The sequence below is a fragment of the Pinus tabuliformis genome, chromosome 3_2 (genome assembly GCF_031772625.1).
Source record: "Pinus tabuliformis cultivar Carrire ecotype Pingquan chromosome 3_2, CPIR1, whole genome shotgun sequence".
Classification (NCBI taxonomy): domain Eukaryota; kingdom Viridiplantae; phylum Streptophyta; class Pinopsida; order Pinales; family Pinaceae; genus Pinus; species Pinus tabuliformis.
In genome coordinates, this window is record NC_142302.1 from 1,134,577,963 (window position 1) to 1,134,590,336 (window position 12,374).

The 12,374-nt window shown below is 39.4% G+C and overlaps 1 protein-coding gene across 1 annotated transcript in view; it reads right to left on the minus strand.

The window, feature by feature from the left end:
* Positions 1-969: 969 nt before the first annotated feature.
* Positions 970-12,374, minus strand: part of LOC149184701 (uncharacterized) — a 45,844-nt gene continuing 34,439 nt past the window's right edge. Inside the window, exon 2 of the mRNA XM_089415419.1 lies at positions 970-1,211. Coding sequence (XP_089271545.1) covers positions 970-1,211 — 242 coding nt within the window. The remainder of the gene's footprint in view (positions 1,212-12,374) is intronic.

Consider the following 12,374-nt stretch of genomic DNA (forward strand, 5'->3'; position numbering starts at 1 on the left):
CACTTCGGGTTACTGCTCGATCCTTCTTCTTGAGTCCAAACTTGTTTCTCTTTCTTCGGAGCCATCTTCCTGCTTGCTTGGAAACTGTTCTTGATTGTGTCTTGCCTACCTATCAAGACAAGAGACCACAAGTTAGTAACTCTGTTGAGAATTTCTACTTCAACCCACTCACTTACCCCCCTTGCATTAATCTGGTGATCCCAAATTTGCTTATGATAAGAGGTCCCGGACCACTCCGCGACCTGCCCTGCAAGTCGGCCCTTTTCCTTCCCTCCACTCTCTGCTTCTCTGTACTTCCCTCGATGCCCCTCTTGATGGTTTTCCATGTAATTAGCCATACTAACTCTTCTCCCTGACTGTCGGGGGAAACTGCTTTCCCACCTTTTTTCCGGTGGAGTTCTACTCTTGGCCTTTCTTGAATTGCCTATATGGTAGACAGTGTCATGGTTCCTGCGGCCAGCAGGAATCCTTAATCTTCCCGACTTAGCTACCCTCCCCACCCTGCAGCCTTTCTTGGGCTTGGGTTTTTCCTTCCTTAGAGAATCGTATGTCTTTCTTCCCAAGACACCAACACTTCTGGTGGAGTAAAGACGTTTCTTCCCATATTTGGGAATGCCTATAACCTGCCTACATCTACCTTTTGACTTCGTTTTCATGGACATCTCTGAGGAATAACAGAAATTCCTATGTCTATCTATCTCTAGAGCATTAGGATAGGAGAATGAATTTACATACCACCTTTCCTCGCCTGTATCGGAGCTATGGTCTAAACTATGCGCCTTGCTGCCACCTTTCGTTGTTCCCTGCTACTGCGTGCTCTGTTGCATGTAAAATCCTGATGCCACCTCAAGCCCTCGGTTGTATAATCCCCTCTGTCCTCCTGTCCTTATCACCACCTATCCTTTTTCTTTCCTGGCTTTCATCCCCGAGTCCTTTCCTTGGGATTTGTCTCTACCTGTCTGACCGCCTTTACTCGTCATAACTACTACATTCTCCTAGCTGCTCTTGCTGTACCCTTTCTGTACTACCATTGCCACTTGCCATCCCTTCTCGGCCTCTTGTCCCGACTCCCCACGCTCCCTCCAATTCCTTTCTTAATGGCGTCTCGGTTCTCTCTTCTGCCCCTTCAAGTGACCCTACCCTGCCCTGCCCCGTCAGCTGCCCTGCTCCGTCATTTGCACCGCCCCTGTCCTTTCTCACGATTATCCTATCTGTCACCACCTACTATGATCTTTCCCCGCATCTGCCACTTACTAACTTTTCCTGGCCATTCTCCTTGGAATTGCTATTGCCACCCTTATCGACGTCGAGAAGTTTCTGCAATTGCTCTCTCTCCTCCAGGAGCAGGAGCTCCATTCCTCCGCTGTCTATCAACTTTCCCCTGTTCCGGCTCCCCCAGTTCACTAACCAGTCTACCGGTTGATTGCCTGAGCGTCTTACATGGGTGGGGATCAGATAGTCTATTCTGGTAATTAGTTTCCCTATTTCCCTGATTAGCCACGTTGTTCACCAACTCCTACTTATTTTCTCCACTGGTTTTTTTTGTTGCAGCTGCTTTAGCATGTCCACCACTAGTTTTGAGTCTCCTTCAATTTGGAGGCTCAATAAATTTTCCTGAATCACAATTTCAAGGCCGCACTTCAATGCGTGTAGTTCCGCTTCGTTATTGGTTACCTCCCCACAGTCCATCGAGAAAATTCTCAAGGTTTTTCCTCTGTCATTCCTAAAGAAACCCCAGATTCTTGCTTCTCTCGGATTGTTTTTTTGCTGCTCTATCGAAATTTAATTTTGTAAATCCTTGTGGTGGATGCCTGTACTATTTGATTTCTTTAACCTCTCTGAATTGGTCCTTGCTTATATAACTGTCTATCATGCTTTGGGTTAATTCTAGCCACTGCATAATCTTTTCCTTTGTTTGTATAACCTTCCAGTCCTCTTCCTTCTAGGGTTCCATTAAAATTGTTGTTTGGTCAATTTAGTGTGTTCTAAATTGCTATTTAAAATGTCAATCCGGGATTCGTAAACTGACGAAGTGAAGTGTACTATATGTACTAGATAACCATTTCCTTAGACTTTTGTCGTTTTTGAGTTTTTTAGTTTTTTTTTAGATTTATCTTTCCTAATGTGTGATGGCGAAAATGAAAGTTAAGTATGGATGGTGATGGTGATTTCTACAATGATTTTTCAAAACTTAAAAGTGCTCAAAAAGAAAGCTTTAAAACAACTGTAATGAAATCAATTCTTAAGAAGAAGTAAATGTATCAAACAGTGAACTAATGACAATGGCCCAGTATCCTTGCTGCTGAATGAAAAGAAAGTAAAAACTGAACTTAAAGCAACTCAAAGCAAAGCAACTAATTCACACTACTTCAACTCTTCAGATCCTTTACCCTTCAGCTCAATCTACCTTGTGGGAAGCAATCATGAACAAGTCAAGCAATATGATATCCAAATGGCAAGAAATTAAATTGCAGAAAGGAAACTAATCACACTACTTCAACTCTTCTGATCCTTTACCCTTCAGCTCAATCTACCTTGTGGGAAGCAATCATGAATAAGTTTAAGAAATATGATATCTAAATGGCAAGAAATTAAATTACAGAAAGGAAACTAATCACACTACTTCAACTCTTCTGATCCTTTACCCTTCAGCTCAATCTACCTTGTGGGAAGCAATCATGAATAAGTTTAAGCAATATGATAACTAAATCACACTATAATAAGTAATATTCTGATTTCTTGCCAATAGAGTCACTTGACTATAGAAAGAAACCATAAACTGATGAGTAGTATGATGTCTAAGTAGCAGAAAAATAAGTAAGCAAATCACAACTTGAAAAATGACAGTGCTGGAATTAAACTTCAGAAAATGAAAGTTAGCAGGAAGGACAAGATGATCTCATATGTCAATAGTTATCAAAAAGATGAAAATTTGCCTCGGCTGCCTAAGAAAACCTGCAGAAAAATGTTGATCAGCTGACAGTTATAAGAAAAAGGAAGTGAACATATAAACAACAGTGAATTTAAAAACATCAAAATAGCACGTTATATACAAGCTAATGATTATGAAAACAGAAACATAATGAAATCAAATGACAACTATACAGGGCTTTAGTGCGCAGGGGCCCTCTGCCACCTCAACCAGTCAACGAACAGTTACAAGAACGAGCTAAGTAAAGTAGTCTTCTCATGTATTAAAGCAGCAGCAACATATATAAAACAAAGTACAGTGGGGTGCTAATAGAAACAGTTCCAAAAATTACATCGCAAAAGCTTCTACACAGCGTTCATCAACGTGTTATTTATAATGAAAAAGTGCTGAAACTAACTAACTGAATCCTATGCTACTAACTGCGTTGCCAAAGACACGTAGATCTCCTCAGCCGAGATCTAGCGTAACTGTCATCATGTCTATTAAATCTTCGGAGTGGTAGCTGTTGGATTCAGGTTACGGGGATGATCTCGAGGTCTGCTGGTGTCTTCGTGGGCTGAGGATTGTGCCACGTAAACGTTCACGTGCTCAAAACAGAGACGTGCCACCGCTAAATTCCTTGGTTGGCTTTGCCTTTGACCCTTGTTGACCGTGACCTTCCATGGATGATTTGGCTGATTTGAAGGGACACGTTCCATGTACCCGTCACCTGTAGCTTGCCCATGTGGCTCGTTTCTTCATAGGACACCTGTAGCATAGCTTTTAACAAAATAGCTGCGGAATCCTGTGCTGGCTGCGGAAACCTGTGCTGGCTGCGGAAACCTGTGCTGGCTGCGGAAACTGACAAGTTTTCGCAGCTGCCTGAACAAAAATCTAAACCAAACAACAGTCATAAGCATAGTCAGAAAACCATGTAAAAAGCTCTTTTTAGACCATAATTCATGATTTAACAGCTTGGTGGATGAAGTAAGTGGAAAAAGAAGGCTGAGAGGGTGTATAGGAAGGTGTAGGTTTGAGGCTCAACATACCCCCACTGTGAAGGTGTTGCATGTCCTCATGCAACCAAAATTTAGTTATTTCCCTCTAATCCACATGTTCTGAGGCTTCTGCAAGGACATCTAGCCCTCTTTTCTTCTTCTTTGATGCTAACATCATCCTTGGTTTCCTGACTAGACATTTGAACTTGAGGTTAATCAATGCTCTGCTTAAATTTTTGCACTTTTTCTTCAGCTTCCTATTTTTCTTTTGCCACAGTCCTAAATGGAGCATAGTGTTATCATGGACAATCTTGTCTACCTTACTCTGCTCTTTGAGTGCTTCATTTTCCTGTTTGATATGCCTATTTAGGACTTCTAATTCAAATACTTCCTGTTTCAAAGACTGAACTTGTGCATCAAGTGGCAGAGTGGTACTCGGTCCTGCAGCTAATTGTTCTAAGGATTCCAGGTAGTTATATACCTCTTGTTGATTAGGATCTACCTCAGGTTTCTTTCTCGGACTAGGCTCAAAATCTGGTGGAGGAGGAAGACTGCTCTCTCTTTCTGGCCGAAAAGGGCTTTCCTCATGTGGAGGACTTGATTCAATGCTTGGATGAGCTGGAGATTTCTCAAGTGTCTCTTCACCTAAATCAATAAAGTGAGACTGTTTTTCTTGGGTTTTATTCCCTCTTCCTTTTAGCCTAGTGCTCCTCCTTAAGTATGGACTAGTACTCTTCTCTTGTGCACTCTGTTTTCCTTTTTGCTTTTTCTTGGCTATAGCAGCAACCTAAAGGTGTACTAATCTTTCTGACAGAGGTTGATAATCCTCTTCTATGGATTGCTCAGGGGATGGATAGACTTCTTGAATGGTTCTTTTGCCTTTTTCTTTCTTCTGTTTCTTATTTTTAGCTCTATCTTCTTCTTCTTTTTGGACAGTTTCTTGAATTTCTATTGTAGGGGAGTCTTGGACTATAATGTTCTTTTCTTTCCTCCTACTTTTCCTTGGAATCTTTGGTGGACTGCTTCCAGAGGCCTCTGACGGCTCTTGGAAGTAGTTCTTTGTCAAGAATTCCTCCCAAGTATCCTTAGTTTTCTTTAACTGGTCCTCAATAAGAATTTTTATGAATCCATGATGGTAGAGATGAGGCTCAATGTTGCCTACGTGTTTTTGAACTGTAAAAATCATCTTTTTCAAACTTAATAGCAGAAAATGAGGCAAATTAAGAGTGTGACCCTCTATGAAATTCATCATCAGTCTGGCATGATACATATACATAGAACCAAAATGACTTTCACACGTGATAAATTTCTGGATGACTAACAGTAGACTAGACCATTCCTCTTTTAGTGCATGAACAGGGATGCCTTTTGTAAATACGGTGGTATCCATACCTTGGTTTTGTAGCATGATTCTCCATATTTGATCGTCCACACTTCTATTTTTAAACCACCTTTCACCTTCTTGAGGTAGGCCTGTGGTAGCTGCTATTGTGGCCTCAGTCACTGTAAACTTTAAGTCTCCAATCTCCACTGTTTGTCCATCAAAAGACCGCGCAAAAGCTTTGGTCACCTCCTTGTTATGGCCTTTAAACTTTTGGATAAATCGTAGCCACCTGGCTTTCTTCAGCAATTCCTTAGTTTGAGGATAACCCTCCAAGTATTTCGGTCCTTCCGGCTCGACTCTCAGTAATTTTCCCATCCTCTGTTTTAAATTCTAACTGAGAGTTCTTCTGCGTGTGAGGGTTCAGGAAAAATGGCTCCGTTACAGGGTTTAGGATGACTGTAGTGACTGCAGTCGGGGTTTAGGATGACTGTAGTGACTGCAGTCGGAAATGGAGAACATGGAATGGAAGTACCCAATTTACTGGAGGAATAGAGGGTGAGTGGCAGTAAACAAGTTCAAAACACAATGCGGATGCATGCGAGGAGTATGGTATTAGTGGAGTGGTAAACGAGTGAAATAACGGTGGGATTCTTTCGAATCGGATGACTGTGTATGAAATTTTTTTTTACACGTCTCAACAGACGGCTGCGGAAATTATGGCTAAGAAGAGCCGTAACACAATAGGTCATGTCTCAAGAGTACGGGTAATAAATGGAAGTGCAGTCAATCTTGAGTTTAAACTCGGAATGATCATGAGACCGTTAGAGAAATGAATGCGAGGTGTGTGGAGTGATATCGTGGAATAGGAGTGGTAGTGGAGCTATCGTATCAAATCATTGCACATAGTAGAACTTGTTATGGTTTAATAACTATGCGTAATTATGACTTGAATTGTTATTTGATAAAGATTTTTGATCATACCTTTGTCATTTCTTGCTCAAGGCTTCTAACCAATTGCTCTTCTTTGTTGTCTTGGAGATGCCCCATGTCTTTAGCTCAATTACATCTGCATTTCATGATTATGGCACTAACAGTTGACTGTAAATTTTGAAAACAGAGTGATGCTGGCTGCGGAAATCATTTCTGGCTGCGGAAACTGCTTCTGGCTGCGGAAACGGTCTCCAGCTGCGGAAACTGAGACAGCACCACCTTAACTGCACAAAGATAGTTAGAGAAGAACTAACTGAATGAAAATAGTCCTGAAAGGGACTTTTATTGATGGAGTGAAATGGAATGAGTGGAATGAAATGAAAATGAGGTGGAGTAAAGTGAAATGGAAATGAGAATGAGATGGAGGTGAAGTGAAATGGAAATGAGAATGAGATGGAGGTGAAGTGAAATGGCAAATGAAATGGAGTGAAGATGGAAAGAGAAGGAGAGAAGATTTTTTTTTTTTTTGGAAAATATAGAGTGTCAGGTGTCCCTGATTTTCACTCTACATTTTTTGTATAAGACTGCCAATCTATGATTGCTTTTCAGGCTTATACAATTTTTTTTTTTCACTGAAAGAAACAAAGGCTAGGCTGATGGGGGAGAAGGATTCTTCTCAACCAGCCTTATTGCAGAATTCTCTTGGAACATTTTGACAAATTCCTCTTTCGAGAGTGCCTTATGATAAATTTTCAATCGGTGGCCATTCACAATGAGAGGAGTTTAAAAATCATCAATGGTCTTGATTCTTACCGCTCCATTGTTAAAGACTTTGTCAATCTCATATGGCCCAAGCCAATGAGTCTGAAATTTTCCTTTGAAGTCTTTAAACTTGGAATCAAACAGTAATGCCCAATCTCCCTCTTGAAACTTTCTCTCTTTGATATATCTGTCATGCCACTTAGCTCTTTGATGTTGAACTAGATCAGTCCTTAAAATTGCATCTTGTCTGATCTCATCTAGCTCATTCAACTGCTCCATTCTGTTCTTTTGGGCTTCTGATAGATTCATCCCCAACTGAACTGCCATCTTGAAAGTCTTGACTTGAAACTCAATGGGGAGCAGGACTTCTTTCCCATAAACAAGTTCATAGGGAGAATGTCCTGTTGTGTTCCTCCATGTAGTTCTGTAGGCCCATAAGGCTTTAGGGAGCCTTTCTGCCCAATCTCTTCTGTGTAGATGAACAGTTTTGGTGATGATGTTCTCAAGAACTTTGTTTGTAGATTCCACTTAGCCATTTGCTTGCGGATGGTAAGGAGTAGATTTTCTGTGCTTGATTTTGTATTCTTCCATTAGCTTCTCCATCAAGTTAGATGTAAATTGACTTCCCTGATCTGTCACAATTTCCCTTGGGACACCAAAACGAGTAAAAATATCCTCAAAAAGAAATTGAATAACTGAATTTTCAGCGGCAGAAGGCAACGCTTTAGATTCTACCCATTTAGTGACATAATCAGTGCATACCAATATATACTTCTTTTGTCTAGATGGTGGATTAATGGGTCCAATGAAATCTAAAGCCCATTTTTCAAAGGGTTCGATGAGTACCTGTGGTTGTAATGGCATTTCATTTGAAAGGGTCGGTCTCCCAACTCTTTGGCAGCTATCACACCTTCTGACATATTGTTTTGCATCTTTGAAAAGGGAAGGCCAATAATATCCTAAAGAAAGGATTTTATAGGCCATCCTTTTGTCAGCAAAGTGTCCACTGCATGGTTCATCATGACATGCCTTGAGGATGTCAGGCATTTCATCTTCTCGAACACATCTTCTGATCACACAATCTAGCCCTGTTTTAAACAATTCATTAGAAATCCATGAATAACTTGAACTCTCCTGAATAATTTTTCTCTTTTCATTAGGAAATAAATGTGGAGGTAGCTTCCCTGTAACCAAATAGTTAGCAATATCTGCATACCAAGGAGTCTTAGTAGTTACTGCAAACAAATATTCATCTGGAAACTTATCCTCTACAGGAGAATCTTTGTTAGTATTTTGGATTCTAGACAAGAAATCAGCTACTGTATTTTGTTTCCCTGGCCTATCCAACACAGTAATATTGAATTCTTGTAAAAGTAAAAGCCATCTTGTAACTCTGCCATTAGTAACAGGTTTGTTCATGAGATATCTAATTGCAGAATGATCAGTATGGACAAAAGTTTCATAGCCTGTTATATAATGTCTAAACTTGTTGATTGCATGAACAACAGCTAAGAACTCTTTCTCAGTCATAGTATGGTTTAACTCAGTAGGAGTCAAATTTTTACTGGTGTAGTAAATGGCATAAGGAACTAAATCCTTTTGTCCCAACACAGCTCCTAGAGCTGTATCTGAAGCATCTGTAGAAATATGGAAAGGAAGTTTCCAATTCGGTCCTCTCAAAATGGGTGCTTCAGATATTCTTGTTTTCAAAGTTTCAAATGCAGATTGACAATCAGGATCCCATTTGAATTCACAGTCTTTTGTAAGTAATTTGAAGAGTGGAGATGCTATTTTGGTGAAGTTTTCAATAAATCTTCTATAGTATCCAGTAAATCCAAGAAAACTTCTAACATCTTTTTGACAATTTGGAATAGGCAACTTGGAGATGACTTCAACTTTTGATCTATCAACTTTAATCCCATCTCCTGAAATATGATGTCCTAAAACAATCCTTTCAGTAAACATCATAAAGAATTTTTCATGACTTAATGATAGGTTTGTTTCTTTACATCTTATAAGGACTTTTTCCAAATTCTCTAATGCCTCTTCAAACGAATTACCATAAACTGTAAAATCATCCATATAAACCTCTACACAATCATGGATTAGATCGGAAAAGATTCCTAGTACTGCCCTTTGAAATGTTGCGGGTGCATTACATAATCCAAAAGGAAGTACTCGGTAAGCAAAAGTTCCCCATGGACAGGTAAATGTGGTCTTGTCCTGATCTTCAAGTGCTACCTGAATCTGATTGTAACCACTAAAACCATCCAAAAATGAAAAATACTTTTTGCCTGCTAAAGTATCTAATACCTGATCGATAAAGGGTAAAGGAAAGTGATCCTTCAAAGTTGCTTTGTTCAATTCCCTATAATCAATGCAAACCCTCCATTTACCATTCTTTTTAGGTACTATAACCAAAGGAGAAACCCATCGGCTATCTGAAATTGGATAAATGAAGTTCACATTAAGTAACTTTTGGAGCTCTTCTTTCACTATCTCCCTAAGGTTTGGATTCATCCTTCTCTGAGGTTGTCTGATTGGTCTACTATTTTCCTCAATGTAGATGTGATGAATGCAAGTCTTAGGGTCAATACCTTTCATATCAGTATACTCCCATGCAAATGCAGTAGAATGTTTTTGCAAGATTTTGGTTAGTTCTTCCTGTTGTGATCTTTCCAAATTTTTGTTGATATTCAATGTTTTTCCTAGAGAGATCTCAATGGCGGAACTACCAAATTCTTCCATAGAGAAAAGAGACATTTGTCTAAATGATAGATACTCAATGTCATAATCTAACTGAAATTGTGTGTGGTCATATTCTGAAGATATTTCAAAATTTTCTAATGTGTTCAGAATTTGACTATCTTCACTAACTTCAGAAATGGTAACGACAGGTTGTATAGTATCTTCATCATCAATCCACTCATTATCTCCTATTTCTGTAATTGCTTTTGTTGGAGGATACAGAATGAATTTCTTTGTCGAATTACCATCAGAAATATACATATCCCCAGACCTACAACTGATGAAAGCATCGGTTGTGGCTAGCCAAGGTCTTCCTAAAATGAGAGGATGTCCTTCTAAATTACTCTTGGGAGTTAAAATCATGAAATCCACTGGATACTCCCAAGAGTCTAAGGAGACTGAAATGTCTTCTAATACACCATCTGGTTTAATAATTGATCGATCTGCAAGTTGCAGTAAGGTAGGTGTAAAGAGAAGATTAGGAAGTTTAAGCTGTTCCATAGTCTGTCTACTCATAATGTTGATAGCAGCCCCTAAATCAATCAAAGTATTTGGAATTTCAACCCCATTGATATGTGTTTTGACAATTGGACTACCGGGATCTACATACTTCTGCATAGTAATTTTTCCCATCATGATGTCTGCAATTTTCCCTACCAGGTGGATTCTTCTTGTGTCTCTAGGTTTCCTTCCTGGTCTTTTAAGACTCAACTCCTTTATTGTTTTTGCTAGAATAGGAATCTCTTTAATGGCTTGTAACAAGGGAATCTTGATACAGAAATTCTTCAATTCATCTAGAAAATCATAATCAGGCAACAAGATTTGTTTTTCCACCCCTTTGTCAATTTGTAATCTTTCAGGAAAAGGAGGTGTAGATGAAGATGCAGGTTGCTCAACTATAGGAGTTGTGGGGGTTAGCTCTTTTTCTTTTTCTTTCTAAGGGTTTTGAAGAGATGCTTCAGAACCCTTATTGGCTTCAAGAGATTCTTCCTCAGAAATGCTTTGATTTTTGGCATCTATAGAAGGTTTATCTAGAACTCTACCAGATCTGAGTTGTACATCATTGAGAGGAACAATCATATAGGCAGGAAATTGTTGACCTTCTATCATGTAAGCATTTTGAGGATTTTTATTATTGGGGTTTGGCAATGGCTGAGAAGGAAGTTGATTTGACTTCTGTTGGAATGGAAGCAAGAGTTGAGAATTTGGATTTTGTTGAGGGGGTTGTTGTTGTTGTTGATATGGCAATGATAGTTGTGGGTTTTGATTTGGAAGTTGTGGAACTTGTTGGTTTTGAAAAGATGGAGGATATTGATAAAATTGAGCAAATCTCCCATAAGGATTTTGCATACCTTGTACCCATGATTGAAAAGGATTTTGAGGTTGGGACCAAGGTTGTTGCCAAGGATTCCAATTTGGTGGGGATTGAAAGTTCATAGAGTTGTTAAACCCTTGATTTTGTTGCCCCTGCCAAGGTCTCCTTGCAACAAAACAGAGAGATTCAATTGTATTTGGATTTTCTTGAAAGACAACTTTGAGCCCAGGAATTGAAGGACAATCCTTGGTCTCATGATTCTCTGAACAGATTACACATGTTTCTACAACTTTTGCATCCAAGGGACATTCCCTGAGAGCATGTTTTTTTCTACATTTTGGGCAAAAGATGGCTAAAGCTTCAGCTTCTGCTTTCTGCTTATTGTGGATCTTAAGAGTGTCTAGTTGCTCACTAAGACTCCCTAGGATATCAATTTTGAATTCATCAAGCATATTGCCAATCTCAGCCCTACTTACTGATCTAGTTGCAGATTTATTTGCTCTGATGAGAGAAGGATCTCTAGGCCCTTTTCCAGTTTTAGATTTTCCTCTTGAGAGATGGACACACAGTTCTGCTATATCATGAAGTGGAAGTTGAGATATGTCTCCTTTTCCCATCATGTTCAAAATATCTATCCATTCATCTCTAATGGCTTTTAATAGAAGGGCTTTCAAGGTTTCCTCATCTAGGTTACTCATTTTTTCTCTTTTCAAGTTGTATTGAAATCTTTCAAGTAAATCCTCCAAGTTTTCATCTTCTTTTTGTACCATTTTGAATACCTCATCCTTGTGATTGGTGGGCATACAATAGTCCAGGTACCTATCCAAAAATGTTTGTTTCATATCATTCCAAGTCCTAATGGATTGAGTGAGTAATCCCATGAACCATTTCAAAGCTGCTCCTTTCAATGTTGAAGGAAATAGTTTGAGTTTTTGAGAGTCTTCCAGATAATCATAGGTTCGACATACGACCTCAAACTCAAATAGAAATGTTTCGGGATCTTCATTTCTTAACCCATGAGATTTTGGGAGGATAGATGGTGAAATATTTTTCATTGTTTCTCGAGAATCCTCATCGACTATAGGAAATCCAAATGAGTTATCTCCATCCCTATTTCCCCCATTGTTACCTCTACCTCCTCCATTATTTCCTCCTCCTCCTCTACCTCTACCTCTACCAAATCCGTTTACTCCCTCTTTTGTCATGGTAGTTTCCCTAGAGACTTCAGAGTCCTCTGGTTCCTCTACTAAGGGCGAACGAGGAGGAATTTCTCCCTCTTCTTCCTCAGGTGATTCTACTTCTTCAATTACAATTTGTCTCCCTGTAGAAGGAAAGAAAGGATCTATTCCTAATTCAGATTCGATGGATGGTGTGGGAGAGTCAACT